Below are 19,121 nucleotides of genomic sequence, written 5' to 3'. Positions count from 1 at the left end.
TATAGTGAACCAAACTTTTTACATCTAAGTCTTGTGACATTTATGACAAGCAATTCAACGTCGCCACCCTGGTTTGTGGCCTTCTCAGGACTGGTTCTTACTGCATGACAATGCAAGAACCCAGACTACTTATCTGTTACTGAGCATCTGACCAGACAGTCGGTTATCACCATCCCACACCCGCCATATTCGCCCAACCCCTTGCCTTAAGTTTTTCTTGTTTTTATGAGTGAGAAAGCAACTGAAAGACAAGCTTCACCAAGATATTGCAGACATCCAATGGGCTTGTGATAAACAAGCTTACAGCATCGCAGTTGAGAATTTCTCTGCTTCCTTCCAAGGCCTCCATATATATATAATAGAGGGAATTATAGAGGGAAGCATTCCACGTAGGAAAAATATATCTAAAAACAAAGATGATGAGACTTACCAAGCAAAAGCGCTGGCAGGTCGATAGACACACAAACAAACACAAACATACATACAAAATTCTAGCTTTCGCAACCAACGGCTGCTTCATCAGGAAAGAGGGAAGGAGAGGGAAAGACGAAAGGATGTGGGTTTTAAGGGAGAGGGTAAGGAGTCATTCCAATCCCAGGAGTGGAAAGACTTATCTTAGGGGGAAAAAAGGACGGGTATACACTCGCACACATATCCATCCACACATATACAGACACAAGCAGACATATTAAAAGGCAAAGAGTCACTCTGTTCTCAATCACTGCTTCCATCTCATGCCCTCGACTCTTATAAATGCCATCTGGTTTCTTTATAATTGTTAACAGCCTTTCACTTCCTCTATTTTACGCCTGCCACCTTCACAATTTGAAAGAGAGTATTCCTGTCAACATTTTCAAAAGCTTTCTCTAAGTCTACAAATGCTACACATTAGGATTGCCTTTCCTTAACCTATCTTCTAAGATAAGTCGTAGGGTCAGTATTGCCTTGCGTGTTCCAACATTTCTACGGAATCCAACCGATCTTCCCCAAGGTTGGCTTCTACCTGTCTTCCCATTCACCTGTAGGGAATTCGTGTTAGTATTTTGCAACCGTGACTTACTAAACTGATAGTTCAGTAATTTTCACACCTGTCACAGTATCTGCTTTCTTTGGGATTTGAATTATTATATTCTTCTTGAAGTCTGACAGAATTTCGCCTGTCTCACATGTCCTGCTCACCAGATGTAAGAGTTTTGTCATGGCTGGCTCTCCCAGTTCTAATGGGATGTTGTCTACTGGCGCGGCCCTGTTTTGACTTAGGTCTTCAGTGCTTTGTCAAATTCTTCACACAGTATCATATCCCCCATTTCATGTTCGTCTATGTCCTCTTCCATTTCCATAATATTGTCCTCAAGTAGACTGCCTTTCTATACATCCTCTATATACTCCTTCCACCGTTCTGCTACCCTTTCTTTGCTAAGGACTGGTTTTCCATCTGAGCTCTTGATATTCATACACATGGTTCTCTTTTCTCTAAAGGTGTGGCATATGGTAAGTATTAAAAACTAATTAGCAAGCCACGCACGCAAACATCTGGAGTAAGTAGTAGCAGAGGTTGAACATCGGAAAGGAAACAAGAGAGTGATTCATTTGAAACAGTTATTGGACATAAAGAGTGCAAACATGATGTACGACATGTATATAGCTCTATAACATTGCGATGTATCGCAACCCTGTGGAGCCTGAAACAGATTTCATTGCAACAATCATCTGTGCAGCTGCTACAATCGAAGAAACTTATGGTGTGTTTGAGCGGGTCGGGCAGTCAGTGCTCCATCAGTGCCAGGCATGCTTGGTATCTGATGGTGCAAACTTCAAGCATGTGTTGCAATCAATCTGCTTGTTTTCTTTCCGATCTTCAACCGGTGCTACACTTATCCCTCATGTTCAGAGCCATGGGTTGCTATGCAATTCTCAACCCTTATGATGTGCCGCATCTCCCCTAGTAGTTTGTTGCAACACTTCTGAAACACCTTGTAAACAGGGACTAAGAACAACCTATCACACTTCCCTAGGGTACCCCTGACAATACCCTTGTCTGTGACGAACATCTTTTGTGCTACTTGAATATCTGGTAACCAAATTCTTACATTCTTCAAACCAATATTCAACTACTGCTTTAAATTTTATGTTCTGGAACATTTTTCTTCTACTTCGTCAGTTTTAATACAATTCAGGGCTTGTTAATATGATAAATTAGTGATCTGATTCAGCCCAGGAATAAACCAATGGTGTCAGTCACATAATTAAAAACACAATCTAAGTGTGGGTAAGTTATGATATGATGTGCAGATACCAGTTGTGCAGAATGTATTTTATAGGATTAAAACACTATGAGGAATTGACACAAATCTTCTAACAGATCCATAAAACATACATCCACAATAAAGCAAAGTCCGTCAGACATGACAACCAGAAACGCGAAAATTAGATTTTAAACTGTGGGTGTTCTTGATTCTCTGAGCAAGCACATTAAGAAGAATAGGAAGCTGTTTGGAGGACTGTGTTATCTGTTTTGCTTGTGACTTGTGTACAGAGGGACCATATGTGTCTTCAAATGTTGTGCAAGAGTGGCATTATCACTACGAATTGGGGTATCTGTGAGGGCTTTGTGTTTACTCCATGAGACGTTGTTCCAAGTCGGAGCAGCACCTGCACCACCAAGTACAAACAGGTGCTATAACAATGCAGACTGATATTAGGACAGAACAGAAAAAACTGACTGAAATGTCTTTCTAATGTCAGGACTTCAGATACTTATGTAAGTAGTGTTCCTTTCTGTACAGTTAGAGATGAATTAGCTGTATCTTATCAAAACTGAAAAATATATAAAGACATGCTATTTGTGTTAGAAAGTCTTTTGAACTTCCATCCTCGACAAGATTTCACTGTCAAAGGCAGAGTGACAAAACCTGAATATACAGTGGAAACAGGTGAGTACATTGACTTCCTGGATTCAGAAACGCAGGATGTCCATGCACTCCTGGGTCTTTCTTACACGTCTTGTGAATATAAGACTGCAACAACATGTCAGAACACTGCACACAAATCAAATATATTTCATGAGAGGAATAAACCAAAATTCAGTGAACTTTTATGACGGGGAACAAGGGTGTCCCTCTTCACGAGTTCCAAAAATCACATGCCAGCAGTCACCAGTATTTTATAAAAATGCACTGGGAGGATTTATTTAGCCTTACTTCCTCCTCATCACATTATGATGTCCTGGATTTGGCTACCTCAAGATGCCGTTTCAAGAGCTGCTTACAATGCTTTTGAAATAGAAGAACTCAACGCAAATTCATATTAGCTATGAAAACTTTAACTAAGATGAAGGTCACTTGCTACAAGCAGGCACTAGACACAGACAGAAAAGTTAAGAATAAATGGAAACAATTCAAAAGGAAGCAGAAACTCTAGGACACTGGGTAGTGGTGCTGCCTGTTTGCTACCCCCTAGTTTCTACATCTACATCTACATTTATACTCCGCAAGCCACCCAACGGTGTGTGGCGGAGGGTACTTTACGTGCCACTGTCATTACCTCCCTTTCCTGTTCCAGTCGCGTATGGTTCGCGGGAAGAACGACTGTCTGAAAGCCTCCGTGCGCGCTCTAATCTCTCTAATTTTACATTCGTGATCTCCTCGGGAGGTATAAGTAGGGAGAAGCAATATATTCGATACCTCATCCAGAAACGCACCCTCTCAAAACCTGGCGGGCAATCTACACCGCGATGCAGAGCGCCTCTCTTGCAGAGTCTGCCACTTGAGTTTCTTAAACATCTCCGTAATGCTATCACGGTTACCAAATAACCCTGTGACGAAACGCGCCGCTCTTCTTTGGATCTTCTCTATCTCCTCCGTCAAAACGATTTGGAACGGATCCCACACTGATGAGCAATACTCAAGTATAGGTCGAACGAGTGCTTTGTAAGCCACCTCCTTTGTTGATGGACTACATTTTCTAAGCACTCTCCCAATGAATCTCAACCTGGTACCCGCCTTACCAACAATTAATTTTATACGATCATTCCACTTCAAATCGTTCCGCACACATACTCCCAGATATTTTACAGAAGTAACTGCTACCAGTGTTTGTTCCGCTATCATATAATCATACAATAAAGGATCCTTCTTTCTGTGTATTCGCAATACATTACATTTGTCTATGTTAAGGGACAGTTGCCACTCCCTGCACCAAGTGCCTATCCGCTGCAGATCTTCCTGCATTTCGCTACAATTGTCTAATGCTGCAACTTCTCTGTATACTACAGCATCATCCGCAAAAAGCCGCATGGAACTTCCAACACTATCTACTAGGTCATTTATATATATTGTGAAATGCAATGGTCCCATAACACTCCCCTGTGGCACGCCAGAGGTTACTTTAACGTCTGTAGACGTCTAACAACATGCTGTGTTCTGTTTGCTAAAAACTCTTCAATCCAGCCACACAGCTGGTCTGATATTCCGTAGGCTCTTACTTTGTTTATCAGGCAACAGTGCGGAACTGTATCGAACGCCTTCCGGAAGTCAAGAAAAATAGCATCTACCTGGGAGCCTGTATCTAATATTTTCTGGGTCTCATGACAAATAAAGCGAGTTGGGTCTCACATGATCGCTTTTTCCGGAATCCATGTTGATTCCTACACAGCAGATTCTGGGTTTCCAGAAACGACATGATACGCGAGCAAAAAACGTGTTCTAAAATTCTACAACAGATCGACGTCAGAGATATAGGTCTATAGTTTTGTGCATCTGCTCGACGACCCTTCTTGAAGACTGGGACTACCTGTGCTCTTTTCCAATCATTTGGAACCTTCCGTTCCTCTAGAGACTTGCGGTACACGGCTGTTAGAAGGGGGGCAAGTTCTGTTGCGTACTCTGTATAGAATCGAATTGGTATCCCGTCAGGTCCAGTGGACTTTCCTCTATTGAGTGATTCCAGTTGCTTTTCTATTCCTTGGACACTTATTTCGATGTCAGCCATTTTTTCGTTTGTGCGAGGATTTAGAGAAGGAACTGCAGTGCGGTCTTCCTCTGTGAAACAGCTTTGGAAAAAGGTGTTTAGTATTTCAGCTTTACGCGTGTAATCCTCTGTTTCAATGCCATCGTCATCCCGGAGTGTCTGGATATGCTGTTTCGAGCCGCTTACTGATTTAACGTAAGACCAGAACTTCCTAGGATTTTCTGTCAAGTCGGTACATAGAATTTTACTTTTGAATTCACTGAACGCTTCACGCATAGCCCTCCTTACGCTAACTTTGACATCGTTTAGCTTCTGTTTGTCTGAGAGGTTTTGGCTGCGTTTAAACTTGGAGTGAAGCTCTCTTTGCTTTCGCAGTAGTTTCCTAACTTTGTTGTTGTACCACGGTGGGTTTTTCCCGTCCCTCACAGTTTTACTCGGCACGTACCTGTCTAAAACGCATTTTACGATTGCCTTGAACTTTTTCCATAAACACTCAACATTGTCAGTGTCGGAACAGAAATTTTCGTTTTGATCTGTTAGGAAGTCTGAAATCTGCCTTCTATTACTCTTGCTAAACAGATAAACCTTCCTCCCTTTTTTTATATTTCTATTAACTTCCATATTCAGGGATGCTGCAATGGTCTTATGATCACTGATTCCCTGTTCTGCACTTAAAGATTCGAAAAGTTCGAGTCTGTTTGTTATCAGTAGGTCCAAGATGTTATCTCCACGAGTCGGTTCTCTGTTTAATTGCTCGAGGTAATTTTCGGATAGTGCACTCAGTATAATGTCACTCGATGCTCTGTCCCTACCACCCGTCCTAAACATCTGAGTGTCCCAGTCTATATCTGGTAAATTGAAATCTCCATCTAAGACTATAACATGCTGAGAAAATTTATAGGAAATGTATTCCAAATTTTCTCTCAGTTGTTCTGCCACTAATGCTGCTGAGTCGGGAGGTCCGTAAAAGGAGCCAACTATTAACCTAGCTTGGTTGTTGAGTGTAACCTCCACCCATAATAATTCACAGGAACTATCCACTTCTACTTCACTACAGGATAAACTGCTACTGACAGCGACAAACACGCCACCACCAGTTTCCAAACACCCTTTGAGGCTGTTGCCCTTTCGGTACTTGCCCGAGGCCATCTAACCTAAAAAACCGCCCAGTCCACGCCACACAACCCCTGCTACTCGTGTAGCCGCTTGTTGCGTGTAGTGGACTCCTGACCTATCCAGCGGAACCCAAAACCCCACCACCCTATGTCGCAAGTCGAGGAATCTGCAGCCCACACGGTCGCAGAACCGTCTCAGCCTCTGATTCAGACCCTCCATTCGGCTCTGTACCAAAGGTCCGCAGTCAGTCCTGTCGACGATGCTGCAGATGGTGAGCTCTGCTTTCATTCCGCTAGCGAGACTGGCAGTCTTCACCGAATCAGATAGCCGCCGGAAGCCAGAGAGGATTTCCTCCGATCCATAGCGACACACATCATTGGTGCCGACATGAGCGACCACCTGCAGATGGGTGCACCCTGTACCCTTCATGGCATCCGGAAGGCCCTTTCCACATCTGGAATGACTCCCCCCGGAATGCACACAGAGTGCACATTGGTTTTCTTCCCCTCTCTTGCTGCCATTTCCCTAAGGGGCCCCATTACACGCCTGACGTTGGAGCTCCCAACTACCAGTAAGCCCACCCTCTGCGACCGCATATTCACAGTTGGAGACACTTCTCCTTCGTTCCACAAATTTCCTGGCATCAGTCTACATTTACAAGATGTCACACGATACCTACAGTCAGTTTTGCTTGTGGATGTCAGCATATGTTGGTCGCTGAAAGTTGATGTTTGACATTCATTACTCATTGGGATGATTTCATCTGCACTTCCCTGGAGCATGTCAATACAAATTCTATTGTAACTGTGTGTGTGTGTGTGTGTGTGTGTGTGTGTGTGTGTGTGTGTGTGTGTGTGTGTATTTTCAAACTGTCATGTAAATGGTCAGCATATTGGTGTGTTTTTCACAGAGAAAGTGTATTATACTTATAAAACTAACTCATTCTCTATCACAGAAAGATGATCACAATTAAGATCAATGGAACATAACTAAACTCAACTAAACTACCCTTCCTTATGTTCTGAGTTCCTGCTATACTAGATACAATATGGTTCCTGAAAAATTGTATCGTATCCTCTCACTAATGACTGCTGCTAATGCCAAACTGTTCCTCAATTCAATCATCTACAAAAGCTTCATGTTCTGGTCTTGGATGGGACGCTTGGGCCCAACCACCCTTCATATCACTCTCTGCCAACAGCATCACTGAATGCAGTCTGGAAAGGCATGTGGTCAGCACACTGCTCTCGCAGTCGTTGTTGGGTTTTTTGACCTTGGATCAACTACTGATTGGTTAAGTAGCTCCTCAGTTAGCCTCACAAGGCTGAGTGCATCTCACACCAGTCCCCCTACCAAGAAAAATCCTTGGCAGTAACAAGAATCAAACACAAGTCCCCAACATGGCAGTCCACCACTCAGCTACCGTATTTATTCGAATCTACGCCGCACTTTTTTTCTGGTTTATGTAATCCAAAAAACTGCCTGCGGCAGAGAATCGAGTGCAAAGTAAGCGGAAGTTCTGAAAAATGTTGGTAGGTGCCGTCACAACTAAGTTCTGCCGCCAAATATATGTAGCCCTACACAGGCATGCTTTGCAGGCACAAAGATAAATACTGGCACCAAAACCTCGGCGTCAGTAAATGAATTTTAAAAAAAAAGGTGGAAGATGAGCTTTTTTCTCCACCCTGAGTTTCGACCACTGCATTTTCATACATTATCTAACGAAGTAAATACAAATTCCATATTGTTTATCTTCGAATGTAGCAGCATTTCAATGTACTACGAAAATCCGATTAGCAAGACTGTTTGGGATGTTTGTCAATATGGCCAACTCTACGTTCTGAATTTTTTCCTACCTGTGAGAAGAGATGGTTGTTAATAGGAACTTTTATGTATTGTGAATCACATTCAGTAATCTCTTCACCATAAGAATAATACGAATATAAACATTTTGCCATGTATTGTTTCGTGTTTGCTGCTATCTCATTTAAATCCTGTCTGCCTAATAAACTACGAAACTAGAGTGAGACAACAGCAAACACGGAAGAATATACATATCAAGCCATGTTTATATTTGTATTATTCTTATGCCTAGTAGTGGTACAGTCAGAAATGAAGCACGGCAATTGACTACATTTTTAAATCTAAGATGACTCTCATTTCTGTGCAGAATGTAATGTACTTAAGAGGCGTCTGCAAAGATTTTCAAACGGAGAAAATTTTTCGCTAAACTCTCGTTTAGAGCATCTTCTATCATACGCAGTCTGGTATTTCGTTCTTGTTGATCATTATTGAAGAAAGCAGCAGTGTAAGTAACAACAAATAACAGTCTCTTGCCATTGTTTCGCTAATGAGACGATTCCTCTCTTTTGTTTTTTAATTGTTAGCGGCGGTAGCATGCACAATAGCAAGCCATGCCGCGAACGGCGACAGGTCGTAAACACACATTATCAGAATGCGACAAACAATGCATGACACAGTACAGTAACGCATTTCCAGCTTAGAGTGACGTAAACACCTCTAACAAAGAGAACGGCACTTATCAGATCAAAGCAAAATAAGCAATCGATTCAAACCAGACGAAGCACGTGAAAAAGGAAGGGTACCCGTATAAATACAGACAGAGCACCTGACGCATAGCAATGGCTACCTGGTAAGGCTTAACTGCTAAGCTTATGACTCAAACCAAACTACTGTAGCTGTGTCGTCATTCATTCGACCTAAATTGTGTCTCATATTACAATGGACCAACTTTGTTTCAATTTGGAGGTGCGGCCTAAAACTTTTCTCTCCCCTTGAATTTCGAGTCTCAAATTTCAGGCGCAGCTTAGATTCGGGAAAAATTTTTTCCCTTGATTTTGAGTCTCATTTTTCAGGTGTGGCTTAGATTCAAGTAAATGCGGTACATAGGTGGCTAAATGATTTAGAATTACAGTATAACCTCATTAGCGCGAACTCGCATAAGACAAACTCGCGGTTAACGGGAAAAAAATATTGGTCCCACCAGGAATACATTAGTTCTTATGGTATGTTTTATCAGTTAACATGAATTTCGGTTAAGGCTAATTACGAACTCTGTTTCAGTTCCTAGTGTAATTAAATTTCACTGTAACACAAACTTCCGACCTTAGAGTACTCTAAAGCGCAATTTTTTTCCCGAAATGAATGTAGGAAATGTAGCTACAAAGCTAATTATACTTATTGTTGACTCGCTTTTAAAGTATTGTAGGTCGGTAGCCGCGATTATCACCTCAACAATCAGCATATGCTGTACATTGTAAGACATTCAATAATGTGTGCAGCAGCACTTAGGAACATAATCAGTGCCAGATTTGACAGGTGTTCTGTTAGTCGTAGCCGTATCAAGTTGGAATACCGAATAAAAACTACAGTTACAACTGGTACCGTAGCACACGAAAATGGCAAAGAGGAAACAGACAGCTCTAAATGTACAGTTAAAGCTTAAGATTCTAGATGAAGTGGACCACGGTACCAAGAAAACAGCAATTGCAGAGCAGTTTGGAATACCTAAATCTACTTTATCTACGATTATTAAGAATCGAGAAAAAATTATTAATGCTGCGGCATCAGGTTCCGGAAACAAATCTGAACGACTTCGTACCGCCAAGTATGAAGACATCGAAATGTTAGTGCTAGAATGGTCCAATCATATGCGTGCATCTAACATACCTTTAACTGGCCCTGTGACTCAGTCAAAAGCAAATGATATTGCTAAAGATATGGGCATTGAAGACTTCCGTTGTTCTGCTGGTTAGTTGTATCAGTTCCAAAAGAGACACTCAATTTCATCTGTACAAATTTGTGGTTGATGAAGAAAGTGTTAACAGCTGGTTGCATGAATTCAACTGAGTGAGGGAAAAGTATGCCTCGTGTGATATGTTTAACATGGACGAAACTGGATTTTTCTACAATCTTTTTCCAAATCATACCCTGTGGATAAAAGGTGATAAGTGTCACGGTGGAGCACGAAGCAAACAACGTGTGACTGTTGTACTGTGCTGTAATGCTGACGGCAGTGAGAAGTTTCATCCCTGGGTTATTGGTAAATCCGAGAAACCACTTTGTTTAAAAACATAAATATGGACACTTTACCTTGCACCTACTCTCACCACGAGAAAGCTTGGATTGATGGCACATCATTTCGCAAGCAGCTCCTTTGTTGCGACAGTCGAATGGTTGCTCAAAATAGACATGTTCTTCTTACATTGGACAGATGTACTGCCCATAACGATCATGATCTGAACCTATCCAACATAAAGGTTCAGTTTTTTCCACCCAACGCCACAAGCGGCCATCAGCCTTTGGACCAAAGCATAATATCTCTCATAAAGAGAGCTTATCGTAAGCGACTTGTAAGAGCTGAAATTTGTGCTGCTGAAAACAATAGTGCAACCCCAAATTGGAATCTGCTTTATGCAATAAAAGCCATCACAGCAGCCTGGAACTCAGTATCGTCGCATCATATAGGGAAGTGCTTTAACAGAGCTTAGAGACATAGCAACACTGAAGATGCCACTTCACCTGATGAATGGACAGTTCTGCAGGACATTGCGAACCCTGGGATTAGTTTCGAAGGATTCATTAGTGTAGACGACAATGTTGCCGTATGTGCTTCTGTGGAATCGGATGTGCGAAAAGCTGTGAACGAGCAAGAAGGGTCATCAGAAGAAAGTGAAGAAGAGAATACAGATACCATTCCACCTACCCGTTAGGAGATGTTTACAGCCTTGGACTTGTTAGAACAGTTCGCTTCAACATCCGACAACACTGTTGGGTTTATGGATGCTATCATTACAATTGGTTGTGAAATTACAAAATATTATCATTCCCATGACTGTCAGCGAACCATGACCAAATTTTTCCAAGAAAGTAACGTACATAATTTGTGAGTACTTGTAATCAAACAATCACTTTAGTGTTATAAGTCTACAATAACGTGATTGATAGTGTAGTGTGTTACACATTAGTGTACTGCAGTAATTTTTTTTAACACGAACTCTTTTTAACATGAACTCCTGATTTTTCGGCTCCTTCAGATTCATGTAAACGAAGTTTTACTGCATATCAAAAACCATATATTGTCAGTCATGTTCCCACTTATAATTTCTGAGCACTGCCATTATCATTTTTCATGGGGTAAATGGGAATCACACCACTGGAGAAAAAGAGTCTGTGAAGGACAGTGGTTTTAGCCCCAGTTAACCACAAATTTTCAGTTGTCCCTATATATTTGATACCCCATTTCATTCTCATCAATCCAGTCACATCATGTACTGTGAAGCTGCTGTTGTAATGGTGAATAGTTTAAAGAGCTTCCTTCAAAAGTTCTGAGGTGGACAGCATACAATATCCATATTACATGCTTCAGAGCAACAAAATATTGTCTTCCTCAATAACAAGTTCTCTCAGAATACGATGCTGTAAAACATTAGCTAAGAAAAATAAGAAACATAAGCCGATTTTTGAAATTTTCATTTCCAAAATCTGGTATTATGTGTAATGCAAAAGTAGTATAGCTGTGGAGTTTAAGAAGATCTGTAACAGACAACTTCTAGCTCAGGTTCTTATCAGTATGAACATCAAACAATACAAAATATTCTGTTTCACTCATTTATTTACCTTCACCCATTACTTCTAATGGTGTGGTCAGGCCTTGTACAACACACAATTGGACACATTGTGTTTAATCGGTGACCATTTACTTGTGACGAACCAGTTAACAATTTTCAATTGCTTAAGTTTCTCCAATAGGCTTGATTATAACACTTTCATCACAACCAAAGAGAACTATTTCAGTTTATTGGATATATGATGGCAGATCATTTATATTCAACAAGCACAAGTAAGAACCCAATATTGATTTCTGTGGGACACTGTTGTGATTGTCTCCCATTCTGAAGATGCTAAACACTGGCTATATTTATTAATGAAACATACTGTATCCTTAAAGATGACAAAAACCAGTTACCAGATGATCTCTGATACCATAATATTTGAGCGTCTTTAAGAGAATACTGTGATCTGCATGCTCAAATGCTTTTCACAAGTCACAGACAATATTAGCTGACAGTATCCCTTCTTTCAAATTTTGTAATAAGCCGACTTGAAACATTAAAAATAAGAATGTTACATGGAGAAACCTTTTTTAATTCAAAGGAAGGCTAAGTATTTTCCTTTGGAATAAGGAAAATGATTTTAACAGCTACTTCACTATGCGAGCCATTTAGGTATCTCTTCCAGCAAAACTTCCTCTTAACAATGATGGTGGAAATTCTCTCTCCAGCACATCCTGTGCTCTCACAATCCCCAAGTCTAAACCTCTGCTTACCTGTTTCCCACTGCCTCATCTTACCTTTTCCATTCTCTCTTCTGTCCACACTACTTCTTCCCTGTCCAGATCATGTACTGCATTCTCTCACTTTTCCAGTTCCATCACTCCCTGAACCTCACCAATCTGGTCCTTCATAACCGTACAATCCTGGTTTAAACCGTATGATGATGATGTTTGGTTTGTGGGGGGCCTCAACTGCATGGTCATCAGCACCAATACAAATTCCCAATCTTCACACAGTCAAAATTAGCCACATCTATGAATGATGATGGAATGACGAGGACAATACAAACAGCCAGTCCACAGTGAGAGACAATCCCAACCTGGCCGGGAATCAAACCCAGGATCCAGAGGTAGCAACATTAGTCACTAGACCATGAGCTGCGGACAGTTTAAACCATACTTGAGAGCCTCTACTCCTCTCTCAAAATCATTGTGATCACAATGTCCTGAATGTTATTACTGCAATAGAAATTCTTGCCTTTCCACAGTTGAAACAGCATTCCCAGCTCCATCAAAGGAAGTTGTCCCAACTACTCACGTCCTATGCCCACACTGCTCCTTAATACCTATCTCTTAACATTGTTGTCAACCTTTCTGTCAAAATTCTGGCCCCTGCAGAAGTCTCTATACTTTTTAAAGCATTTATTCACCACATACCCCACTGACAACAGCCAACCAAAACCCCATGTAAAACCTTGTTTCACTCATTTAATACCAAAGGGTTGAGGTGGGATACTTTACACCTACCTTTTGAAAATATTGTAATCTAGTCAGTTACTCTATATCTTAAAATTCTGAAATAATATTTACTATTTTTAACTAATTCTTTTACAAGTTCCATAAATGATCCAAATTTTTCAGTTAAACTGAACCCAAAAATTTGAGTCTACATGCTAAATGCTTTCCACAATAAATGTTATTCAATACTTCCAGGCTGAGAACCTTACATGCATGTCATAATCTCTTTAAAAAGTATTTTGTGATTAAAATCCAACAAAAAGGAATGTGTCCAACATTAATTTTATTGTAACAAATGAGATTACAAGGAAGGCAGTCCACAACACTCAAATTTTTTGCAGTTCCCTTCACAAAACTGTGTGCCTTCATACATTGTCTTGAAGGAAAGGTTACTTGAACTTTGTGTTTAGCACTTTTGAACACACATTATTGGTGGACTTTCTTTAATAATTCGTTGGAACCCGCATCAGAAAAAATTCATCGAGATCAAAGATGATAAATTTATACTTCTTAGTAGCATATTTGAAGTGTTGATACTCATACTAAACATTCAGTATGTCCAATATTTTTCCTGGTTTAGCACTTTCAAACAAATTACAAACCAATCATAATTTTAAGATATAAAATATAATTATACTGTACCTCATATTCACTTTGTGGAGTAATGTCAAAAAGATCCAATTCCTGAGATTTGTCAACCAAAGTACATGATGGCATGTTGTGAGAACCACATACCACTTTAGTTCTCCAAGAGAACTGATATTCACAGTCCTCTATTTGATTGAACACTGGCTGACCCTATGTGCAAGAGAAAAAAAGTATTATATAACAATTATTTCAAAGGAGTTGAGAAAGAATCAATACTTGCATGTAAATCCATAGTGTCCATATATTTGAAAAAAATGCCACGAAAAATTACTTGTCTAGCTGTATTTCTTAAATATATAATGACAATTTAAGCTTCATTCATTGGGTTAGTGTCTTTTTTCCAGTAAAGTAACTGTTTTAGAAGGAGGTATTTTAACATATTATCCACATAGTTTGTATATAATAGAGGGAAACATTCCACGTGGGAAAAAAATATATCTAAAAACAAAGATGATATCAATATAATGGAAGGAAACATTCCACGTGGGAAAAATTATATATAATATATGATGTGTGGATGGATATGTGCGTGTTTTTATATAAAAACAAAGATGATGTGACTTACCAAACGAAAGTGCTGGCAGGTCGATAGACACACAAACAAACACAAACATACACACAAAATTCAAGCTTTTGCAACCAACGGTTGCTTCATCAGGAAAGAGGGAAGGAGAGGGAAACACGAAAGGATGTGGGTTTTAAGGGAGAGGGTAAGGAGTCATTCCAATCCGGAAGCGGAAAGACTTACCTTAGGGGGAAAAAAGGACAGGTATACACTCGCACACACACACCCATATCCAACCGCACATATACAGACTGTGTAAAAAATAAAGATTTCTGAAGCTTGAATACCTCAGTTATAATTAGAACACGTATTTTTGTTCCAAATACATTATGATGCATGAAAATTATGTTTCACCATTATCAGAAAATAAGTAAATGAGAAAGAGAAGAATGGACAGATACTTTCCAAAAGCGAAGTGAAGGTAAGTGATACAAATACAGTGCTTTGAATTTAATTTTGTTTGAATTTAATTTTGTTAATAATTTATCAGTTTCCAGTGAGTAAAGTATAATTAATGCAGCAGACTTTAAATGTGATATTTAGCATGTTTTGTAAAACACCAGATTGCAGTATAAACATGAGTATTTTGGACTGTTCAAGTATTTTGGTATCTGTGCTGTGTCGAATCTGCACTAACCATGAAAATCGAAACCATATTAATTTCACTACAGGAGCCTCAGGCATATAGTACATCGTTTCATAATTATACTAGCTACAGTAATTAAAATCCATGGAGAAGAAATAAAAACTTTGCGGTTTGCCAATGACATTGTAATTCTGTCAGAGACAGCAAAGAACTGGGAAGAGCAGTTGAACGGAATGGACAGTGTCTTGAAAGGAGGGTATAAGATGAACATCAACAAAAGCAAAACGAGGATAATGGAATGTAGTCGAATTACATCAGGTGATACTGAGGGAATAAGATTAGGAAATGAGACACTTAAAGTAGCATATGAGTTTTGCTATTTGGGGAGCAAAATAACTGATGATGGTCGAAGCAGAGAGGATATAAAATGTAGACGCAATGGCAGGCAAAGCATTTCTGTAGAAGAGAAATTTGTTAACATCGAGTATAGATTTAAGTGTCAGGAAGTAATTTCTGAAAGTATTTGTATGGAGTGTAGCCATGTATGGAAGTGAAACATGGATGATAAATAGTTTAGACAAGAAGAGAATAAAAGCTTTTGAAATGTGGTGCTACAGAAGAATGCTGAAGATTAGATGGGTAGATCACATAACTAATGAGGAGGTACTGAATAGAATTGGGGAGAAGAGGAATTTGTGACACAACTTGACTAGAAGAAGGGATTTGTTGGTAGGAACGTTCTGAGGCATCAAGGGGTCACCAATTTAGTACTGGAGGGCAGTGTGTAAGGTAAAAACCACAGAGGGAGACCAAGAGATGAATACGCTAAGCAGATTCAGAAGGATGTAGGTTGCAGCAGTTACTTAGAGATGAAGAAGCTTGCCAAGATAGAGTAGCATGGAGCACTGCATCAAACCATTCTGTGGACTCAAGACCCCAACAACAACAACAACAACAATAACAACAGTTATAATTGTTTAATGGGTTCCCAGTTAGATGGAATATGGCTAAGACTCTGATGGTTCTGATCACAAGTTTTCAGCAGATCAATGCTCAGAAATTGTTGTTGCCCATGAAAGACTTGTATTTCAGCAAGCTACCACAACTTTTTGACTCATGACTGGGCCAAAAAAAAATCTGAAAAGCAAGAAGAAAGACCAAAAGAAAATGACATTGAATGAGAAAATTTCAAACTACAAAATGATAATTCATTCACTTGATTATTTTTTGTCAACAGAAAAAGACTTGCCTGTCTGGCAAATGGACATATCATGGAAGACACTTACTTACAACACAGAAAATTTTCTCGAAAAGTCAGGCGAGTACTGCCCTATTGGAATACAGCTCCAGGAATTCATTAATTATCATGCACTACTACCATTTTGGGCAATCTAATTTCCTTCAGGTAAAATTTGGGAGTTCTCACAATCCAGAACAGTTGGCATGGCCCCTCATTCCATTTTACAGCAGGGAAATGCTGGTGGGAAGGCAGACAATAGCATATTTGTATGTAGTGGGGCTACCATTTTATGCCAAGACTCTAAATTGAACCTTATGACCTATCACAGTAATGCAGTTCAGGTAGCTGTTGCACAGTGCTGATGATAACACACTCTGTCATTCAAAATTTGGCTGACCACGTATCTTAGCCACTTTTACTGCATGTTATATATGTCCCACCATAGAAACATTAAACCCTGTATCTGCAATAATTTCATCCTGAGCTATACATTCACAAAAAGAAACAATTTATCTCTGGTTAACCTAACTCTTACCACACAAGGCTCTCAGACATTGATGAGGTGGCATTATTCTTGTACACAGGTAATGCCTCGTGCTGTGGAACTTTGCAACTCTGCAATTTGGCATTGGTTATTCATCTTAGTGGAGTGTTTGTTCATGTACATATCCAAACAGAATTCTGTGCACTGAGATTTCTATATGATGAGTCTCTTTTTGGCAGGTGGCCCTGCCTTTGAAGAGACAAGAAATCCAACTGACTGCAGTGGAACTGTAGGTTGTTGGCAAAAGTATGGGACAGATCTTACATCTGGGTCTTCCACAAAGATACAATGCAAGAGGCACAGAGGTGGCAGCATGAAGGTACAATGACAGTCAAGTACACTGATTTATTTTGAGTGAGCAGCAGAATACAATATGGTGAGGGGTGAAGAGGATAGTGCAATTCTAATACTCATTCCATGGCACAAAAAGAGGTACATGAAGCTTTAGTGGTGAATGTTTTGATAATGTTATTCCTGTACTGGATTTTTTTTTTTAAGTGAGTAGGTTAGATCCCTGAATTGTAATCCTGCAACGTTGCTTAAGGGGGAATGTAATGGATTTTGGTCCAAAAATCAATTTTTTCATAAATATTATTTTCTTGATCTACACTGTTTAATCTATGTTATGTGTGAATTTCACCATGATAGCAGCTTTAGAAATGCCTTTAAATTGTTAAACTTACCAATACTAACACGTATTAGTAGGTGGAAGGTTCAATTCACAAACCTTTATGTGGAAATCAAGATTTATGCGTAATGGGTGGTGACAAACTGTGTTTAGGAAATGGAGGTTTCATGGAAATCGGTTTACAAACAAAAAAGAAGCAGCAGCTCAAAACAAAGAAGAAAGCTCTCAGCTTCAGTATCGAAACTTGGGACAGACGAATTGTACAGGTGCTTGAATGATGTTGATATGGATTCCCTGGATTCAGACTTATTGACTTAGAGCTTCTCTGCCAGGCTATAAAGTTTTCATGTTCGTGTGTTAGCTGTAAAAATACAGAATGCATGATTGTTGTTGAAGAAAGAAGAGTGGGAATAGCCCGTGATTTTAAATTAATTTGTAATTCATGTGGCTATGAATTTTCAGTTTCCTCCTCCAAAAACACCGACACTGGACCTATGAAAGCAATTTTAGGTTAGCTTACAATCTGAGATGTCTTGGACAGGGCAGGGAAGGAGGTAATTTACTGTGTGGTTTTCTGAACATGCCTCCACCTTGTGCAAGGTTCGAAAAAATAAATAAAGAAATGTCTGATGTTCTATGCGATACTGCCAAAGTTTCTATGAAGAAAGCAGTGGAGGAATTCATGGAAATAAACCAAAAAGAAATATGTCCTGGGGTAGATATTCAAGACAGCGAATCTCCTACAAATGTTGCTGACCTGTGTGTGTCTGTAGATGGGACATGGATGAAAAGGGGTCACACATCGGCCACCACACACGAAGAGGTGGCCCAACAAGAAGAAATGGTGGTCACCCCGCCCTCCTGCCTTAGTAGGAAAGCGGGCTGCGCCACCAAGACGACGTGGATGCCTTCCACCAAGCACTGCGGGAAGCCAACGAGGACGCAATCACCGCACCCAAATCTGCCATGGCGGAGGAGAGAGTGGCCCTGAGAGCAGAACTCGAAGAGACGCATCAGGAGGTGACTCAGTTGAGGGTCGGCTTGTACCTCGCGTCCCGTACGACACCGGACGTGGCACCGACCCCCACCAGTACGGGGGTAGATGTGGCAACACAAACGACCGCCTCCCTGGCCGACGCGGCAACGCAGGTTGCTAGGGAGGTTGTCATACAGTCGGGGAAAACCTCCGACAACAAGGAAACGGCACCCTCGGAAGCAGTCGTCACTCCTGTCTCTGCGGAAACGCAGACGACACAGGAAGTGCCGATGGAGACCGAGGGAGAGGAAGAAGACGAGCCATTCGAGTGCCTCCCCCTCCCTAACAAGAACTGTGTGAGGGAGGTGCTCACCAAGATCGCCGATTCCCTGCGAGATGGTAGCTGCCTCCATCATGATCATCCTTACCCTTTCACGGTAGACAACATCCCTCCCCTTCCTCACAAACCTTATCCTTTCCACTGGGGGTGTGAACCCTTGAACCAGAAGCTGCACAGGAGGGAAATCGTCAGGCGTGGTGATCTGGAGCTCATAAACAAGCACCCGATCTTCACGGACGAGGACTGGAAATACATGACAGAGGAAGCAGTCAAGTACATCCGGACACAGATGCCGCCAGTGGACTACTCCCGCCTGAAGAAAATTGAATTCGGGCAGCCAGGAAGCAGTAAGAAGAAGAAGAACAAGAAGCCGCTGGAATCAGCCGGCAGATAAGCTCCTGCATCCACAGAAACCAG

The 19,121-nt window shown here is 40.6% G+C and overlaps 1 protein-coding gene across 2 annotated transcripts in view; it reads right to left on the bottom strand.

The window, feature by feature from the left end:
- Positions 1–19,121, bottom strand: part of LOC124711315 (cation-independent mannose-6-phosphate receptor) — a 640,574-nt gene that overhangs the window by 287,980 nt on the left and 333,473 nt on the right. For both annotated transcript variants that reach the window (XM_047241343.1, XM_047241335.1), the window contains exon 18: positions 13,820–13,975. In XM_047241343.1, the coding sequence (XP_047097299.1) occupies positions 13,820–13,975 (156 nt within the window). The remainder of the gene's footprint in view (positions 1–13,819; positions 13,976–19,121) is intronic.

Source organism: Schistocerca piceifrons, chromosome 1 (genome assembly GCF_021461385.2).
Source record: "Schistocerca piceifrons isolate TAMUIC-IGC-003096 chromosome 1, iqSchPice1.1, whole genome shotgun sequence".
In the NCBI taxonomy this organism is placed as follows: Eukaryota; Metazoa; Arthropoda; class Insecta; order Orthoptera; family Acrididae; genus Schistocerca; species Schistocerca piceifrons.
This window is presented reverse-complemented; position numbering and strand designations above follow the sequence as displayed.